At 46.4% G+C, this 20,420-nt stretch overlaps 1 protein-coding gene and 1 non-coding gene across 3 annotated transcripts in view; one reads left to right on the top strand and one right to left on the bottom strand.

Moving 5' to 3' along the window:
- The first annotated feature begins 490 nt into the window (after window positions 1-490).
- The window catches only part of Raf (Raf oncogene), a 167,697-nt gene continuing 147,767 nt past the window's right edge, over window positions 491-20,420 (top strand). For both annotated transcript variants that reach the window (XM_050172267.3, XM_050172266.3), the window contains exons 1-2: window positions 491-615; window positions 11,457-11,558. In XM_050172267.3, the coding sequence (XP_050028224.1) occupies window positions 508-615; window positions 11,457-11,558 (210 nt within the window). In that variant the 5' untranslated portion in view covers window positions 491-507. The remainder of the gene's footprint in view (window positions 616-11,456; window positions 11,559-20,420) is intronic.
- Window positions 10,269-10,341, bottom strand: TRNAS-UGA (transfer RNA serine (anticodon UGA)). Its single transcript has one exon. It is a non-coding gene; the product is annotated as a tRNA-Ser (tRNA).

The raw sequence follows: 20,420 nt of genomic DNA, 5'->3' as shown, positions 1-20,420 counted from the left end.
AACATACCCCCCCCGAGCTGTCGGGCGCGTTATAGCGGCGGCGCAAGCAAAAGGCGGCACGAGCACTTTTGCTTGTGCGCGCACACATTCTTATGGAGTCACCACGGCTCCGAATAATCCACAGCGATTAAGAGATCTATGCAAAACGCGCGCGGTGCAACATCCGCTCATACGTAACATTCTGTGCAAGCTTATATCGCTGCTTTGCGACCGAAGATTCGTAGAACTTAAGCGCTTCTCATAACCTCTGACGAATTTGCCGTCTGGCCCAAGCTTCACTTAGCAACTTCCAACACTGAGTGAGGGGGCCAGTACGACCGTTCCAACATCCACTGCGGAAAGCAAGAGCAGTTGAATGCAGCCGCGCACACGCAACTCACTCCAACTGCAGCCGCCGCCGCAGCCGCGCAGGCCGGGCGAACAGGGAGCAAAGCCGCAGGGGGAAAGGGTGGCAGCACCGTACAGTCACGTGACCCAAGGGCCATTTGGCTATTTGTGCGAGCTAAGATGGCCGTGGTCCCGGAGCAACCATACAACGGTTCGGTCCCACCTTTGGGACTGAACTCGCCGCCTGCAAGCTACGAACAGGACGACAGGGTTGCACTGTCGGGCGAGGTAGGCTGCTTACGCATCTCTGCTTCACAGCGGGCACTGGCGAGCGCGGACCCCCACGCAGCGCGTCGACCTAGCAGCGGCGCTCGATCGGCGACGCACGGTGCCGTGCTCGCATCCACCGTCCTCAACCGCACGGGCAGCGATCACCCGTGCACATAGGCGGCGGTGCTCGAGCCCGCGCTTTGCCGTAATTCCCACCTGCCGAGCGCCGCGCCCGCCAGCGAACCAACAAAGGCGGCGACCGCTGGAAGCGCGCATGTCATTCTCGGCCCGATTGCTGCACTGCAGCTGGAGTGTGTTTTGGCGTCTACGAGTGGCTTCGAGTGACCTGGCGGACGGGTCGTACTTGCTGCGTCTGTCGTGCTAAAGCAGAGTTCGAGGCTGCGGATCGCCAGCACCCCCCTCCCCCACCGTTCCCTCCCCCCTTTTTATTTTTTATGATTATCTTACTCGTGTATCACTCGCGGTGCCAAGTCGTCGAGCCGTCTGAAAAGTGGCTTCGTTGGTATTGAGACGTCAAGACGCGATGGTTCGACCTCACCGATGGCGGGAGACCGCGTCTGCGAAAACCGCCCCGTCGTGTAGCTGTCGGTGCCCAGCCGGCGCAACCCGCAGCGAAGCGTTTGTTTACCACCCGAAGTCGTGGCGCATCCACGGTTGGGTCTTCCTATTACTTCACAATCACAGCTGATCGCAGATCATTCGCTGGCGTTTGTTTTGGTCGAGGCCCAGTGATTGCTTTCGCTTCATAAGGCGCGTCCTTCGGCCTTTTCCGCTGTCGCGCACCGGCATTTGCTCCGTTGTCACTCCCACCAGTGTGTCTCGCTCATCGTCGACTTGCTGCTGTACGAACACTGATCGCGAACTGTGTGCGCATGGACGTAGCGGTGGTTTCACAATGAACCCGCATGGCTCGTCTTTTCTTCTGGCGACCCTGCATGGCCAACGTCGTGTTGCGTTGCCTGTGGGAAACTGGGTGACTGACGATGTCTGATCCTCGTTAATCGTTATTTGCCTTCAGTCCGTGTGACTGCACATGTCAGCATCGCGACAGCGTGACGTTCAAACCGGCACACATTTAGCACAGACGAGATGCAGCTATTCTCTTTACTGTGAATAGCCGACTGACTATGCTGCAGGCATTTGGCAGCCAAGTGACAGCATGTAAAATGGTAGAGGAGGCATTCCTTTCAGCTTTTCAGTACAAGATTTTCGTTTTCTTTGAGGCCATCATGGGGCAACTTGAGCAGTGCCTACTGGTACCTGCAGTATGCATTCTTGCACCTTGTTGGAAGATCGTTGTTGGACGTGGGGAGGTTATCGTGACTAATAAGGCGAGTGTTGTGACACATCTGTGATAGTCTGGCTCCCAGGAAGGAGGGGTGTTTGTTGGTTTCTATGCACTGCTTGCTTGAAGCCAAATGGAATAGGGACTCTCAGTGCACATAATGGGAGGTGTTCATTGCAGGGTTACTGTAATTTGGGACACTAGTACACAAGCAGCTCAAGAATGTGTTGCTCTCCTGTTCTTGGGGACATTTGCGCTTGTTATTCAATGCTAGTATTTGGCGGTATTGTCTGCCCATATTTTCTTTATTTGAAATGTTGCCTTTGTGGCCTCAAAAACACAGTACTCATCAGACAGCAGCATATTGTATTGAAATGTGGCTTCTGCCTTATCTCAGATGGGTGAATTAATTTTGTGCAGAACTTTGTGTCGCGGAAGTATGCTTCATTCTTCGAGGCTTCAAGCTAGGCACAGACACATTCTAGGAAAGAAGCTTTCACTCATCCAGAGAATGGCCTAGCCATTGCAGTCAGTGACTGTGTAGGAAAACTATGAAGCTAGAAACTGCTTTATACTGCAGTTAATATAGAAGGAAGACCACTCTTCTAAAAATCTTGATATCTTTGTTTTATTCCAAAAGAGTGGCAGCATGAAGGGGCAAACAGTTCTTTCTTTTACACTTTTGTGTTGCCCATGCTCGAATGAACTTTCTTGATCCTTTTGATTGCCATGTAGAGTCACTCGGTAGCAAATTGACCAAACTGTCTAACTTGTTTTATTACCAGCAGCTTAATCCAATTTACAAATTATAAAAAGGACATGTTTGTTATGTGGTCCCATATGTTTGTTATGGTAGCAATGCTTTCTTGTTCATGAGAGCTATCTGGGTGTGTCTCAGAGCATTATACTCTTGCTTGTCCTAATATTTGCGTAAAGAGAAAAATAATTGCTCCGAATTATTTTCAATATCATATGACTATTAGTACTACATTGCAGATGCCCTCTTCATAACTGGGATTTAAAAAAGTATGCACCAGTAAAAGAAGCATTTTGCAGATCCCTCGCAATGTAGGTGTCTGTGCTAATGTTTTGCTTGCACAGCATATCATAAAGCGTATTAAATGTTTGTTGCATAGATTTCACGCAACGTGAGGAAGAATGTGGCTCTCTCAAATGAGTTTGGGAAATTGTTGGTGCTCCTCTTCGCTTCGTGAAGCACGAGTATTCTTACAAGTCTCACTGATAGCTTCTTTTTGCTTTTTGCAACGATGTGTTGGCATTTGGTGCACCGCGAAACAGCAGTGTTTATGCAATTCAATATTTTCTGCTGTGAGAGCTTGCTTAGAAGCGCAGTTAAAAAAATTTTACATGCCACTATTTTGCTGCCAGCCTATCTATCACGATGCTACAAGGACACCACTGTATACCGAAATTGTGACTTCTGTTGTATAACATGTAAAGGCATCTCGGATAGGTATGTAATAGTAATGTGCAAGGAAGTACTACGCATCTAAATGCATGTAACCATTCTACACCCTTTGTGCCGTAGTGGCACATAGCCGTTATGTTGGAATGCCCAAGAATGGGCTCATACCCATCATCATACCCCATGACGCAAGAATGATGTAGCTGAAATGCAAGTGAAAGGAAACCGTGAATTAGGAGGTCAGTGTGCATGTTGAGAGATAACTGTAACAACCATATGAAGTCAAGGATAGCATTGGGAAAATTATTTGTAGTCCTGAAAGAAGTGTCGAAATGATAAGCTAAAGGGAAATGGAAGTGAATAAAAACACAACTTACCACTAGTGGGATCCGCATCCATGACTTCCGCATTTGTGGGTTACACTGCCATTTGCGCTGGCTGTGGCGACAGCTCCTGGTGCATGGGTACAAGCAGATGAAACGGAAATACATCTCTCTTGCTGCAGTGCGAAGTAAAACAAACGCACGCAGACATTCAGTTTGTGTGTTTTGTTAGTTCTCTAAACTTTTCTTCTCTTGAAGCAACAGATTATACAAACAAAAGATATTGCCTTGAATAATTTTCAAGATCACGTGCCACTATGAGCAGCATCACACCACTGCCATTTACGTAGGCGCACTTGTGCGATATGCGTCGACTCTCTGGCTGGGAGCACAGCGCCCGCTAGGAGAAGGACAAGCGGCATTCGGTTTTGAAATTTCAGCTCTTTCCACAGCGCATAGCAATGCAATACTTAGCAGTCACGATAGTTAGCTAGCATTGTATGCACGGAGCCTTTCAGCTCAAAATGACCAGACCTGGTGAGGCGCCCTTTAAAGGGCCTCTCATCAGGCCCTGTACCAAATTTTGGTTATAAGCTGAAAGCATAAGCGCGTCCTCTAGGGAGCGTTATGCCGCAAAAATGTTTCAAATCGGCTCATTAATAGCCGTGATAGAAATATTTAAGTGCCGCGAACCCATGATTTCAGGAGGCGAGCTCCACTGCATAGCGAGACACTCTTTCCACTCACCCCATCTAGCCTCCGCAAGCGAAATTCCTCCCCTGTGTTCTCCTATACCGGACCTTGAGGATCGCGTGACGCATATGACGCCATGGGTCATGGGCCCCGCCTTCTTTTTTTTTTTTTCTCCTCGCACACGAGCTGTTTTGATTGTCTGGTTTCGTACAGCACACTATTTTCCTCACTGTGCACAAGGACTCGTCACTAGCGGTATAATTCAGTGCTACACGAATACTGAGGCAGAACAAGCGGATCGCAGAGCATGATCACGAAGTGTTGATGCTAGACGTACCGAGTTGCAGCTCGGAACTCGATCCGGCAGAATCTTCAGGCAAATCAGCAACCGGCAACTGCAGGTACATGGCAGGCCTATTCGTCATCTGTCACGCATTACACGGCCGCCTTCGCGCCTTGCCGTACGCTTGACGCATAGTAGTCTTCAGATGACGATCTCCTCCAGCCATTTGGGCGGCGAAAAAGACACCTTATCGAACTTGTCGAGAAGCGAGCGGCTGAACAAATTTCACAGCTGCGCAATAAAACCACAGAGAGAAACACGCAGCGTGCACGAGAACGACCAGCCTGTCGGACACACGAGAATCGGCACCCAAATGGCGCCAGACCAATAGGAGCGAGGCGCGCAGGGGGCATGCGTGCTTTGGCCAATCAGCGGCACGGGCGCATCCTACAGAAATGACGCAATAGCATTGGTTCTTCCTCACCTACGCCATTTCAAACCGGTGCAAAATACACACAAATAAAGCAGCTTCCAAACAAGCTCAATATGGCGCCCGCCGGCCAACGCTTTCGCAAATGATGACGGCGGGAAGTTCGAACATTTTTGGCAATTTCTTGCTAATCCCGCGGCTACCCTGGCCCGTATATGTGTTTTTTTATTATTTTCCAATTAAATTTAGGTTCTAGATCTCGCAGAAGGATTCTTGAATGTATAATCTCATTTTGAAAAAGATATCTGTAATTTGCGTTTGCACTGGGGCTCCTAAAGTATAGGAAGTAACACAGCTTTCTAGAGTGTCTGTTTTTGTGCACTTTTTCTGGCACAGCTTGTTGCCGAGACACGAAGTCTCCCAACTTTCCAAGGCAACCTATAGCCTTGGCTAGAGTTACAGTATTTGAATCTGCCTTTGCCGTTGCACCTTCTTTGGGACAAACACTGGAAACAATTTCCAGATCTAATAGTTCAGCACAGGTAATGAGCTCACTGTCGCTGCACAGTGTTCAAATCAAGCGTTGCTGTCAACATCCAGCTGACAACACCCCTCTTAACATTCCAGGGTCGCTCACGTCATCGCATTGTTCCTTTTGCTCGCTTTCACTGCTGTGGGATTCTCACCCGTGCTCTTGGGACAAAGGAACGACAACACAGTAGTGCAAACAATCACAAGGGCATTTATTGCACCTTTCATAGATCAATGCCTGCTAGCCGAGTTGCTATCCACAAAACATGCCGATGGGCGCGCGACAAATCTCGGAAGTCCGACTCACCGCAACCGGATGGCGAGCGAATATGTTCGCCCCATGCTGAATACCAACACTTGGACGTTCGCGCGTACGGTCACCCAAACGGTGGCATGTTCGAACAAGGCCTCGCGAGACGGTCCCGCAGAAGCATGGATCGGCGCACGCGCTGAATGACCACGCCACTTGCCGACCCGGAGCCAGAGAGGAAGAACCTTCTCCTTCCCACACCCAAGCGATCCCGCTGTTAGGTGGCGCTAGCACAGCCACACTCGTGCCATCTCTCGCGATGCGTTTCAACCACACCGACTGCCTCGGGCACCAGGCCACGTGGCGAAGCCGGATTACAGGACACGGGAGCTATGCGGGAAAACAACATATCAGGGGACGCGTGAGAGTCACGCATCCCCACACCGCACAGGGGGGAAAGGCCAGATTTATGCCAGCATTTTCTAATTGTAGCCGGTTTTACTGTCCAGCAGGAGCCTCAAGTTCGTTCAACTGAAATATTTGCTATTCAGAAATTCGTTTAACTGAAAGATTATTGTGTAGAATGCATAGGAAACCCTCCGGGGATTTTGTAAAAGTCCGTTATTCTGAAATATTCCTTAAACCGGTGTTCGTACAAATGAGAGTTTACTGTACTGCAAGAAAGTCAATTTGTGACTCGGGACTTGTACTCGAAAGTCGGGACTGTCCTGCTGAATTTGCAGTGGTTGGCAGCCCTATCTGGCACATTGTGTTGCCAGATAGGGCTTAAACATACCCTGAAGCACTTTTTCAGCAAAGTAATGAAAATATTGCTGATCCGTAGTAGATGCTTTTGTGAACGTGTGAGCCAGATAGTATTGCACTGCATGCAGCAGGGAACTTGCAATCTCGTGTCAGAAAAGTGAGAAATCCATTGCTCTCACCCTTGCGATGTAGTCATTGCAAGCAGGAACGCCCGCCAACAGCTTTTGGCTGATTTGGCAATTGCAAGAACATTGTCATTAACACTGTTATTGCAGATTTTAAGATAAATAAATGAAAAAGATTCTCATCTCAAAGAGACAAATAGTGTTTGATCTTTGTGCTGCTGGTCTGCACAGGACAGTTGTGCGTAGCTGCATGGCCTTCGAGACAGCAGCGGTGTGCTGCATAGCGTGAATGCCGTGGATGCAACAAGCCCTCTCACCTTAAAGTGGTTGGTGCATCACATCCTCAGTTGCTTTTGTGTTATACCCTGCGTAACTAACCGTACATAAGTAAACTTGAAGCCCCTCAATATTGATACATGCATATTGCGTGTGTCTTGTGGACGATGCATGCGGGTGCCCCTACGAAGACCATGAATGCTCTCTGGCTCTTGAGCTGTGTGCTGAACTGGCCAGCCCTGCAGTTATCCTTTGTAAATATACTCTGTAAATTGTCTCCAGTGCCTAATCTTTTGTTCGCATTAAACACTTCGCAGCGATTGCCTGACCACTTACTTATCTTCTGAAGAAGGACGTGCCATTTACGGAGGGCCCCGTTCAAACTGCCGCATTTGCCTACCTCACCAACATTCTCACCACACCATATATACTGGCCCATTTTGACCCGTCCTCTCCTACAGAGGTGCGTACCGATGTCAGTGGTCACGGTATCAGAGCCGTCTTAGCTCAGCGCCAACAAGGTCAAGATCGTGTTATCGCCAATGCTGGCCACCTCCTCACAACAGCGGAGTGCAACTAATTGATTACAGATCGTGAATGCCTGGTTCTCGTCTGGGCAGTTTCCAAATTCCACTCATACTTGTATGGCACGCACTTCGCTGTAATCATGGACCACCATGCGCTCTGCTAGCTTTCCTCACTCAAGCATCCTACTGGCCGGCTTGGTCGCTGGACTCTGCGGCTGTAAGAATATTCCTATGCAGTAGTGTACAAGTCGGGCCGATTACATCAAGATGCAGACTGTCACGCTATTCAGTCGACGAACCACCTGCCGACCCTGACCCCGATGCTGACACTTGCGTTTGCTCCATCTCTCAGCTGCTACACGCTGCCGATGAGCAACGCTGTGATGCCACCTTGCGCACCATCATTGATGGCTTGGAATCTTCGCCTTCTGATTCGTCTCTTCAGCTGTTTTTTCTCTGGGATGGTGTATTATACCGCCACAATGTATGTTCCGATGGTCCTGCCCTACTCCTCATCATTTCCAAGCACCTCCAGTCAGCTGTTCTCCAAGAACTTCACGATTTACCAACAGCAGGTCACCTTGGCATCTCCTGCGCCTACGACCGGATTCACCGACGCTTCTTTTGGCCAGGCCTTGCTTGCCTTTGTCCAGAAATACGTTGCGGCATGCAAAAAATGCCAGCGCCGAAAAACGCCATCGATGTTCCCTGCCGAGTGCATTCACCACTCGACATTCCTTCGGAGCTGTTCTTTCACGTTGGCTTAGACTTACTTGTCCCTTTCCCTCTATCCATGTCTGGCAACAAGTGGGTTGCTGTGGCGACAAATTACGCCATGCGCTACGCCATCACCAGTGCGCTTCCAACAAGCTGCACCACAGATGTTGCCGATTTTCTTTTACACAGCGTGATTCTGCAGCATGGTGCTCTACACCAACTGTCCGACCACCGTGGTCGGATAGTTCTTTCTAAAGTCATCGCTGACATCCTGCAGTCCTGCTCAACTAAGCACAAGTTGACTACGTCTTAACACGGAGCGTCTGAATCGCACCATAACAGACATGCTTGCAAAGTATGACTCGTCTGACCATACTGATTGGGACCTTGCCCTATCCTATGTCACTTTTGCATATAATTCTTTGCGTCACGACGCTGCCGGTTATTCCCCGTTCTTTCTGTTGTTTGGCCGAGATCCCACATTGCCACTGGACGCATCCCTTCCATCTGCCGCAGCAGAGACCAGCGAGTGTGCACTTGACACCATCACCAGGGCAGCCCAAGCACGCGAAATTGCCGGTGCACTCCTCCTGACCTCCCAAGAGAAGCAACAGCGTTTTTTACGATCGCCAACACAGAGACATCCACTTTTCGCCTGGATCTCTGGTACTCCTGTGGTCCCCGACTCGTCACATTGGCCTGTCAGAAAAACTCCTGTCTCGGTACACAGGCCCATATAGAGTGTTGGTGCTGTGACTCCAGTTACTTACGAAATCGCCTCTGTCAGTACCAGTGCCTCATCTGCCCCAAATTCCACTGACGTTGTGCATGTCGCACGCCTCAAACCATACTACTCTCCTGTTATGACCGATATTTAGATGCACCGGGACAGTGCTCCTGCCGCCAGAGGTAATGATACATGCATATTGCATGTTTCTTGTGGACAATGCACACGGGCATCCCAACAAAGACGACGAACGCGCTCTGGCTCTCGAGCTGTCGACTGAACTGGCCAGCGCTGCAGTTATCCTTCGTAAATATACTCTGTAAATAGTCTCCAGTGCTTAATCCTTCGTTCGCGTAACAATATCTTGCATGTAAGATGCTCCACCTTCGGGTGGAGCCTTGCCCTCTTGCCATGTTCCTTGTGTAGCTTCCAGTATGCTAGCGTAGACAAAAAGAGAGAGAAATCTGCTCATCAGTGTGATAACGACAACTAACTCCATTTATAATTGAAAGATTTTAAAAAATTTGCAACAGATTATTTATAATGTGATGTCCTCTAATAGTGTGGCCATTCTCTTAGTTAGAAAAGTGTTTCCTTAAGGCATAAATTTCAATGCTTGTAGTATTATTAGTAACATTTCAAAACTGTCGTGTGTTTCCTGTTTCTCACAGTGATCATGTACAAGAAACTCTTGTGCTACGGTAGCAGTAAATTTGCTCTGAATTTCGTAATTACTACAAGCCTTTGATCAACACATTTTCCACTAGTACACAAAGCTTTCTCAAATTTCTGAAATTTATTCCACAATATCATGTTCAGTTCTCCGTAGGAAATGTTAGAGGTTGAACTGTTAACTCAAAAGTGGCACGGCTGATGATCTTAAGTAGCAAGGTAGGTGTATTGCACAGCGAGAAAAGCACAAGGCCGACAGAATGAGCAGGCACCACAATCGCACAGTTGCAACAGAAGTACCAATTCTAATGTCTTGTATCAGCAACCGTAGTGAAGCATTCTGCTTGAGCCAAGAATTTACCACCACTCTGTTCAAGAAAAAGATGGCTTTTCTTGTTGATTTTTACTCCTGCCCCATGGGCTGCATTGTTACTGCTTTGGTGTGTAATAAATGAGAGAAGAAAGCGCGTTAACCGAGGGGCCTGATTTTTTATTAGTTGTATCATAAGAAGCCAGCAAACACTGACACCAAAGACAACATAGGGGAAAATACTTGTGCTTAATAAATGAAATAAAGAAATGATAAATTGACGGAAATGAAAGTGGATGAAAAAACAACTTGCCGCAGGTGGGGAACGATCCCACAACCTTCGCATTTCACGTGCAATGCTCTGCCAATTGAGCTACCACGGCGCCGTTTCCCCATCCACTTTCTTGGGTACTTATGTTTCTTTGTAGAACCCTGGGAGTGTTAGCCAGCACCACCACTTACAGACCTTGGCAATTGGTAGAGCATCGCATGTGAAGGTTGTGGGATCGTTCCCCACCTGCGGCAAGTTGTTTTTAATCCACTTTCATTTCCATTAATTTATCATTTCTTTATTTCATTTATTAAGCGCAAGTAATTTCCCCTATGTTGTCCTTGGTGTGTGTGTGATGCAGTGTGTGAAAGATGTCTATGGTGCCTTGCTTTCTTTGTTTCCATCTATAACCTTGTGCGTAATTATCCAGCATTTGCTGTGTGCAGTCAAAGAAAAATGTAATTAGAATTTGCAAAAATGACATTTGAAGTAATATTTAAACCATGATTATATAAGTTCTGTGATATTACGGAAAGACTTGTTTAGGTAGACAATTTGTGGCTTTATTTCCTTTGTGATGTATGCAACTTGCAATTTCTTTTTTGGCATCGTAAAGCATGGTGTGAAGTTGGAAACACACGCACCAACGTTAGCGCTCGCAGGTTGCTCATAAGTAAAGCAGATTTAATTAGTTGAAATAAATGTACAGCTTAAATGGAGCCTTATATTTGCAGCTGATGGGTCAAAGGCTTATGACAACTCCTTTTCGAGGCAGTCCAACATTTTGCCATTTGAAGATACTTGTTTCAGACAATCTTAGTGCAACATGCCTATTTTTGTTTCTTTCCTGTGTCATCATGGTGAGGTTGCCTTGCACAATGTAGTAAGTTTCGAGAAGTTGAAAGTCATATTTTCTCTTTGCATCACTCATCAGGACAACAGGCAGCAATTCTGTTTGCATGTACCTTTCTTTTGTTCACATAGCATCGTTTACTGATGCCATGCTCTGCTTAAACTGACCTACAATTTTTCTTTAGCTTTGATGCACAATATGTGAAGGAAGTGACTGTGCTGAGCCTTGTGCTGCACATGCCACTGTCTAAAGTTTTCTCTTTTGTGCTTGCTCACTCCTAATTTGCTTGTTTTTTCATCACACTCTGTAACTAGCAATGCTCCGCCTGCGGTGCACAGCAAGAGTAACCATCTTATGTCCCTTTGTGCCTGCAGCTGAGGAACATCCGCAGCATGATCCGGCTGACCAAAGAAAACCTGGAGGCACTCAGTGCCAAGTTCTCAGCCTACCAGCATCCTCCATCCATGTACATACTGGTGAGCCAGCATTCCCTTCCGTGACCTTGCTTAGGGATTATGGAAAGCTGTTCCTGGATCAAGCTGTGTCATTGCCTGGAATGAAAATTTTAACCATAAGCAGCAATTGCGAGTTGAGCAACGAGCCTTTTGTGTTTGTTCATTCATCAAGTGACTTCATATGATTGCTGTACAACTCAATGCCCAATCAGGATGATGCTTTGAAGGTTACCGAGAGTGTGGTGTATGATATGCGGGTCAAATCATGAAGGCTTGGGTTAACTGTGGTAATCGCAAGGAATATCCAACAGGACGGTCAAAAAAAGATCTTTCAAAAAACAAAAATCAGTTTGGACGGCCCCACTCACCTGCCTTGGATAAAGTGGGTGCATTCCTAAACCTCTTCGGAGAAGCTAGAAAAATGCAGGGCACTAGTATAATTGCAGTATGCTGCAGAGATTGTGGACTAAAGCAATAGCTGTATAAACATATGTCAGCCCAAGTTTTATAAAGTGTGACTTGTCAAGGCATATGCAGTGTAAATTTCAAGCGTGCAGGGGATAAACATAAGTAAGAATGCCCTGGGTGCCATGAAAATTGAACTTACTTTATTCTCCTGTACTCCAAAGCAGTAGCGTCAAGGAGCTATTGAGGTCAACAGCAGCCCTTAAGTCTGCAGCAATAAGGTACTATAAACATTTTTTGCACACATTTGTTTTTCCACATTGTTACTGATAATGTATTCACTAACAATATAAGCATTATTCAAAGTATATTGGAACTCAGCTAATTAAATCTTTTGTTACCATGGGAAAATAACCTTTCATGCGGGTATAAGAAGAAAAACATTGTTGCCATAGACAACCCTTAGCATATATACTGCAGCATTATGAATTGTAGAAACCTAATTGGCTTTTCCAAATGCATAAGTACCAAGAAAAATCATTAATAAATAAGAAACAAATTTTCAAAGCCAACAATTTTATGAGAATGTGAAACAACAAACTATAAAAAGTCCATGTATGTACAAAAAAAAAAGGTTGATGTCAAAAGAGATTTAGAATATGTGTTTTACCAATATTTCTGGGGGAAAAACAACGTTAGTCTTTGTGGGACTGTACAGTGGAGCAGTTTCTCGATTTCATGAAGAAAAGGTGCAGTTCTGGCAGCAAATGTTTCTTTTGCTTCAGATTGCAGTTTTCACATTCTTTAGCATTGAGCTCCAACAACTGCTGGACGAGCTCAAATTTATGCAGCTGATTGAAGTCATCACTTTTCTGGAACTGCTGCTGTTCTAAACATTGTGAAAATACCCAGTTCTGCATGTTGAATGTGCGGCAGACGTCTTGAAGTGCACTTGAGAAGAATAAAGTCTCTAGGAGTCGAAACCTTAAAGTGCCCCTCACCAGGCCATATAGCAAATTTTGGTTATACGCTGCAAGCAGGGTGTCTACCAACCGGGAAAACCGGGAATTCTCAGGAAATTTGAATAGTTTGGAAATACTCAGGGAAGACTCAGGGAATTTGTGTTTTTATCAGTGAAAATTAGCTGTAATTTTATTGAAAGGGAAGGAAAGTCGTGTTAATGCTGGCTCCAGTAACGGAGGAATTGCAACGAATCGTCATTGATGCCGTGTCATCGGCACGAGGTATTGCCAGAGTAGTTAACAACCGATTTTTCAGACGCACAATTTTTCGACCATGTCCGATAATTTGCACGGCTTTGCGACACCACCACTAACTCCATATAGTCAATGTATATTGCCCTGACTGCAGGTCCGAAATGTCATTAATCAAAGCCACCACCGCCGCCTCGAACCAGCACTCTCACACGCAGATCTGCTGGCAGCCGTAGCCACCACCGTGGCAACGTTAGGCCTAGTTGCTTCTATGTTCGTTATTAAGCTTCTTGCCGTGCGGTGCTGTGTTTTTCATTGAAAGAATTCGCCGCTGTCAGCAATGGCACCGACTCCGCCTTTGTAATCCTCGCAATCCTCACGATTGGCTTCGAAGTTTGCAGAGCACAGCGCATTGCGTAATGCCAGTCTCCGAAAATTAGCTTTGCCTTAGTACAGCAGCATTACGCGGTGAAGGATAACAAGTGTGGGAAGGGGCAATTGTCACGGGACACAGTATATATTCCTTAATTATATGCGCGTGCACCCCCGTCTCCTGTCACAGTACGAGCACCGATGTGCCTAATAAGTGTACTGGCAGGCCTTAAGAGCTTTTTCAGACGTGCCTTTGGTAATTTTAGCCCTTAAGGGCAGTTAAAGACATGCATTAATTTTTTTCGGACTGCCCGGTTTTTGGGATGTTTTTGTGGCCTCTAGGGAGTCCGAAAAATCGGACGTTGACTGTACAACTGACCAAGACAATGCTTCAAATGATCCATAGGGTGAATGCGTGGCAGGAGGAGGATGAGAACAGAAAGGACCGACACAATTAGGAATTAACGGGAAAGGAAGCATGCCGCCGCCTCTTTGAAGGAGCTTGAGCTCAAAAAACGAAGTGTTGGCTGACGCCGAGATGCAGGTGTCCCTCATTCAAACCAACATAAACTTTTAAAGCAGTGAAACCCAACACTGAGATGTTGTGTACGAGCTGAGAGTATGTGAGAGCAGTTGAGGTTGACTTTCCAGCTGCTGAGAGAGAACCTTAGTTGTGACAACTTCAGGCCTCATACCGATGAGCTTGCTATCAGTTGATAGAAATAGCTCATATTCAAAAATATTTACATATGTATGCATCTCCTTTTCATTCGTATTTGAATATGTTCGACTCAATTTGGAATGGGTTTTATTGTTCTTTTCGCTGTACCCTCTGTTTTCTTTTTAAATAAAATAGATATTACTCCTTACTATTCAAGCTGGATTAAGTCATTTTTTTGTTTCAACATGCTTACTAAAGAGCGACAGCATCGAGCAACATGGTGTCAGCCTGTCTTGACATAAAACAATGTTCTGGCTCATTCAGGAAATTTTGCAAAGGTGCTCAGGGAAAACCTGGGAAACTCAGGGAAAACCTGCAAAACTCAGGGAATTTGGAAAGGTCAACTTGGTAGGCACCCTGGGAAGTTGTTACGTGCCTTCTAAAGAGTGTTCTAAGGCAACAATTTTTCAAACCCATTCATTAATAGCAGAGATATAAATACTTGAAGTGGCGTGAACCCATGATTTCAGGAGGTGAGCATCACTGCCAACATAGACACTCATTCCCCTTGTCACGCCTAGCCTTTTCCTGCATTAGAGGCATGAGAGGATGAAAGAGCATGATTGCGGTACTGGAGCATGGTAAAAAATGACGTAGTTTTATTATGAAACTTTAGCGTGCACACAACAAACAAGACACAAGGCAAAGGTAACACATGGTAAGCAACACACAAGACACATGGTAAACAAGACACAAGGCATAACACATGGCGCTTGTGTGTTACCTTTGCCTTGTATCCTCATTTGTTCTGTGCGCACTGTGGTTGCATAATGAATAGATATAAACTCGCCCAACTTTAATTGTTTTTACAATGACATAGTTTCATTCTCTGTGCGCATGACTGCACGATGTAGAACAAGCAGATGAAATGGAAGCACATCTCTCTTGCTGTGGTGTGAAGTAAAACAAATGCTTGCAGACATGCGGTTTGTGGGATTTATTTCGCTAAACTTCAATTTGTCTATTGAAGCAATAGATTAAACAAAAACTGATGTGTTGAATAATTGCTGAAGTCACGTGTCACTGTCTGTGAGCAAAGTCGCAGCGCTGCCATATACGTAGGTGCACTTGTGCGATAGGTGTGTGTTGACTCTCCAGCGGGGAGCACGGCACCCACGAGGAGGTCAAAAATGGCATTTGGTTTGAAATTTAAGCTCTTTCCACAGCGCATAGCAATGTAATACTTAGCAGACACAATCGTTAAGATGCATTGTATGCATTGCGCTTGTCAGCTTAAAATGGCCAGACTTGGTGAGAGGCCCTTTAAAGGAGTACTGACACAAAAATTTTGGTTCTTGTCTTTTCCATTGTATTAAGTAGCTAATGACCCAGTAATCATAGCACGAAAGCTTGTTTGCTTCAGCACGTGACAATTAGTTCTTTGTAGCCTTGTTTGTGCTGACCATTAGAAAGCAATGAGAGGGATTACTTTGTGGGCTGTTTCATGAACACAGATGCTCTGGTGATAGCACAAAATTGGGACATGCACACCAGTGTGGGAGATTGTTGTTGCTGGTTGTTTTTCTCCCTCTACCTACACATGTGCCGCGTGATGTCCTCACCGTCCTCGTCATGCCAGCGTTCCCACACTGCTCCTCCCTCTGCGACGGCACTGGCCCACTGCCAGTCGGTGCAGGGATTTCCGTCTCGAATCCTTTGCCTCAATACATCACGAAATGAAAATGCATATCGAGCAGTGCTCAAATTTTGCATTAGGGAGTATCGTAATAGTTGGACATTCTTTTTTCACTTCGTCTCTCCTTTTTTGTAATTTCCACTGTGAATACCATGGGCAGACACAATATATTTAAATATATACACAGGACAAAGTTTTTTTTATGTTTTAAAGAGAAGGAGGCAGCCTACTAACCATTATTTCCAATGGTTTGAATAGTCTATGCCAAGAGAATGCATATGTTGCTCTATGTTCACCTCGCTTCAAATTGCTTTGCTAGCTTTTTTTGACCCTGAAAAAGAACTGCAGACTTCAGTGACCCCATCGGCAGAGTATCAACAGTGTGTGAAATGCACGTGAATGATATGTCTCAGTATTGCTTCTCTTTCCAGTAGGCAATGCTAACAACTCACGAAAAAGATCTCTTATAATTTGCATTTATTAGGGACGGAAATATCGCCACTTGCATGCAGAGATTGTGAATGCTATATTTAATTCGCTCAGTAACTGAAACGAGACCAAGCATGATTCACTAGAATCAGATTCGATAGCAGTCATGTGCAGGAGCGCTTATACTCGGACTCTGCAGTTTTGCTGGAAAGGTGGAGCAGTATTATCACTGATGGCAAAGTATAAGACACTTCTTTGAGGTCAGACGAAGTTTCTTCAAGTGCAACTGTTATTAAAGGTAACACGCACACAAACACACACGCACACACACACACACACACACACACACACACACACACACACACACACACACACACACACACACACACACGGGTGGGGTTCAGAAAGCTGGTCCCCTCTCCGCTTGGAAAAATGAAAACTTTCTGCCTGTGCACTAGATTTTAACTTTTCTTTTATTGCGAAGCAATACTACTTTAGGTCGCACTTCAGCCCGTTCCGTGGCGAGGCAGTGGTAGGCACCATTGACCTTTAGCGTGACCTCGCTGCGTGATGTCACACCACGTGACCTAGAGTGACGTCACACCAGCTGTGTAAAAACGGGGCCCCATTTCACGCCGTCGCGAGGCGAGGCGGTAGCCACCAACGGCGGCCTAACTCTCGCTCCTCTCACCAGGGGCGCTACGGTCGGTGTGACGTCACACCAGCTGTGTAAAAACGGGGCCCCATCTCACGCCGTCGCGAGGCGAGGCGGTAGCCACCAACGGCAGCCTAACTCCCGCTCCTCTCACCAGGGGCGCTACGGACACTATTAATCACCAGGCTTAACCAAGCTAAGCCATGGCCGTTTTTTTAAGTGCAGCAAACTTCACCAAATTCGGTGTTGTGGTCGTCAATGAAAAATTATTTCTCAGGTATTTAGGCAGGATCCCTCGAGCTAAAGCTTCCTCTTGAAGGGCTCCTAAACCACTTCGAGGTCTAAATTTAGTTGTGGTGCTGTAGTTATGCACGAGTCTGCCACGAACACAGAGCCGCAAAATTTTTTCGAAATGGTGCCATAGTAGCAGAGTTGCATGCATTTTATGACCGAAACGCAGCCCTTGCTCGTTTGGCTCTTTCCTTCGCTACCCTCTGTTCTTTGGCTGGTCTGTGCTCCTCGCCTAGTGCTCCTCCATATGTCACGTGGCACACGTCACCACCCACGTGCTTTTCATAACACCTTCTAGTTACAGCGACTCGGCTCTCCTCGGCTACCCGCTGTTGCTGCCGTGCCGGCCCGTGCTGTTGCGAAGCGTGCCGCTTTCCATGGACCCTGTGTAGTGCACCAGGCATTGCGCAGGGCGTCATCATGAGGCAGCCGGTGTCGCGTCGTTTCATTTTTCCAGTTGGCGCTTTCGCAGTTGATGCGTTCTAGCCATCGCAAAACACTGTTGGACTCTATTGGTGCAGCTAATCAGACCGCTAAGCACGACTGTGTTGGAACAGGAGCGATTTGGCCCTTGTGTTGCATGCCATAGTTACTGATTACCGACGAGGAAGAGCAGGGAGCGCGTGTACCTGCTAGCAGGCTAACCGGATGTCGCAGGTTCTTGTTCGACCAATCAACAGTGTCTGCTCCTGATGACATCACCATATGCACCCTGGTGGCGTCACGACGAGTGCTGGGGATACTGGAAAGGCCCGGACAGGAGCCTGGGATTGTTTTTATATTTTTTGGCACACCCACGGCACATAGCTGTGCCCCGTTTGGCATCATTGCTCGTGACGGCATTCTGAACTCTGTTTACTTGAAACATTTAAAAAATATTGGAGGTGGTTTAGCAGCCCTTTAATGAGCTGATAATAACCATAGAACCCATCTACCCAGAACCCTTTCCGTGCCAACTGTTTTTTCTAGAAAACCACCAAAAGTTCCAAAAACATTTTTATGACTGGTTCATTGTGAACAGCTTTCATTATTCTACTATCAGGAGTTTATTTGCTACTTTCTATTGTCTTTTACTGCCAGTTATATTTTTTTTCTTGTTCTTGACTTGAATACCACAAAAACAGCTCTATGAAACACAATATTTCTTAGAACAAAAGTCAAGTGTGCTTTTGTTATTCTCCATGAGGTGCACTATTGCTGGCTCATGGTGTAAAAAAAGTTTCAAAGGTGCCAGTGGCAAAGCGTTTTGTCAAGCTGTGTGCCCTTGAAAGGTCACCAGAAGTTCACAATTTTTCTGGGGAACGTTAGCACCAAGTTGAAGCTCCGAACAACTTGCCTGAACTTTCTAGGCCTAATTGTTTCCTTGAGCTGAAGAAATGTTAGAGTACCACGATTTTGGCATTGAATTGGCTGCCTCTTGCAGAAATAATTACCGTATTTACTTGAATCTAATGCTCACCTTTTTCCGCTAAAACGGGTCCAGAAATTGCATGCGCATTAAAATTGAGTACGATCCTAAATCTGCATTACCATATCACCATCAGCATTCGAAAAATGCCTGCCTCTTACACGCTTCTAGCCTAGCTGCCGTAGCTTCCTCCATGTGCATACGTCCATGCTGTACGTGTAACCAGGCGCAGGTGTAACCTAGTCTACCGCCTGTCTTCACGTTTTCTGCGTTTATTCAATCAGCATGAAAGCACCGACTGCGAAGACACACTGAGTCCACCATGATGCTGTATTTAAAAGGAAAGTTATCATGTGCGCGGAGACGGACGGAAATCGGGCCACATCACGGGCGTTCAGGGTTCCCGAAACTTGGGTGCGGGACTGGCGCAAGCAGAAGGAAAATATTTTCGCCAGCAAAGCAACAAGGAAGGGTTTCAGTGGACTGAAGCAGGGCCACTTCGCCGAAATGGAAGAGCTTCTCGCAAAATACATGCAAGAGCAGTGAGTGGCACAGTGGCCTGTGACGACCGATCTGCTCAAAGTACAGGCGATGCAGTTAGCCCTACAGAAAGAGCTATTGCTGAGTGACTTCAAAGCAAGCAGGTGCTGGCTATCAAATTTTATGAAACGAAAATGCTTTTCTCTTTGAAGGCAGATAGGGATATACCAAAAATTGTCCAAAGAACTTGAAGAGAAATGGCATAGTTATCAGCGGTACGTTTTGAAGTTGCGCCATAGAAACGGCGACCACTTCAGACAGATTGGAAATGCCGATCAGATGCCGCTCTACTTTGACGTGCCTGCCACCACAACTGTTGAAAACAAGGGGGCGAAGCAAGTGCCCGTTTTGTCTTCCGGCCAAGAAAAAACTAGTCACCGCAATGCTTTGCTGCACTGCAGGTGGGTACAAGCTGCCCTCATATGTTATCTTCAGACAGAAGACGCTCTTGAAAGAAATCGTGTTTCTGAGTGACGTGATTGTGCATGCAAATGAAAAAGGTTGGATGACTACAGACTTGGTCACTGACTGGATTGATAATGTTCGGCGGAAGTTACCCGGCGGCAGTTTGGGTCTGCGTGGAATGCTTGTGCTCGACGCATTCAGGTGCCACCTTGACCAGCGCATCAAGGACAAGCTGGCTGCATGCAATACCGACCTTGTCGTGATACCCGGCGGCATGACATCGCAGCTCCAGCTGCTCGATCTTTGTTTGAACAAGCCAGTGAAAGATAGAATTCAGACGCACTACACCGAATGGCTTGTCAGTGGCCGCCACGAATTCATGCCCGCCAATAAAATGAAGTGTGCCTCGCTGCAAGACTTTGTTGGATGGGTGGAAGATGCATGGTGCACGATCCCATCTGCCATGGTCAACAAGGCCTTTAAAAAGTTTGGGATTTCCTATGCTATAGACGGCACCGAGGATGAAATGCTTTGGTCTATTGATATTGATAAGCAGTTGTCTGACAGCGACGACAAGTGATATCTATTGCCCCATGCAACTCGTACCAGCGCAGTGAAAATCTTGGTGGCAAGGTTCGCCCCTTCCATTTGTGCTTCTATTTATTTATTTATTTTATTTATTTATTTACCCACAGCGCCAAAGTGGCATTACAGTGGGGGGGGGTGTACAAAAGAAAAAAAAAATATTACAAGGGCAGTCACAATGACAATGCAAACACTTCATTGTCAGTAATATTAACAGGAAAT

Source organism: Dermacentor andersoni, chromosome 6, assembly GCF_023375885.2.
Source record: "Dermacentor andersoni chromosome 6, qqDerAnde1_hic_scaffold, whole genome shotgun sequence".
Classification (NCBI taxonomy): Eukaryota; Metazoa; Arthropoda; class Arachnida; order Ixodida; family Ixodidae; genus Dermacentor; species Dermacentor andersoni.
The sequence above is the reverse complement of the archived record's forward strand: the minus strand, read 5'-3'. Positions and strand labels throughout refer to the sequence as shown.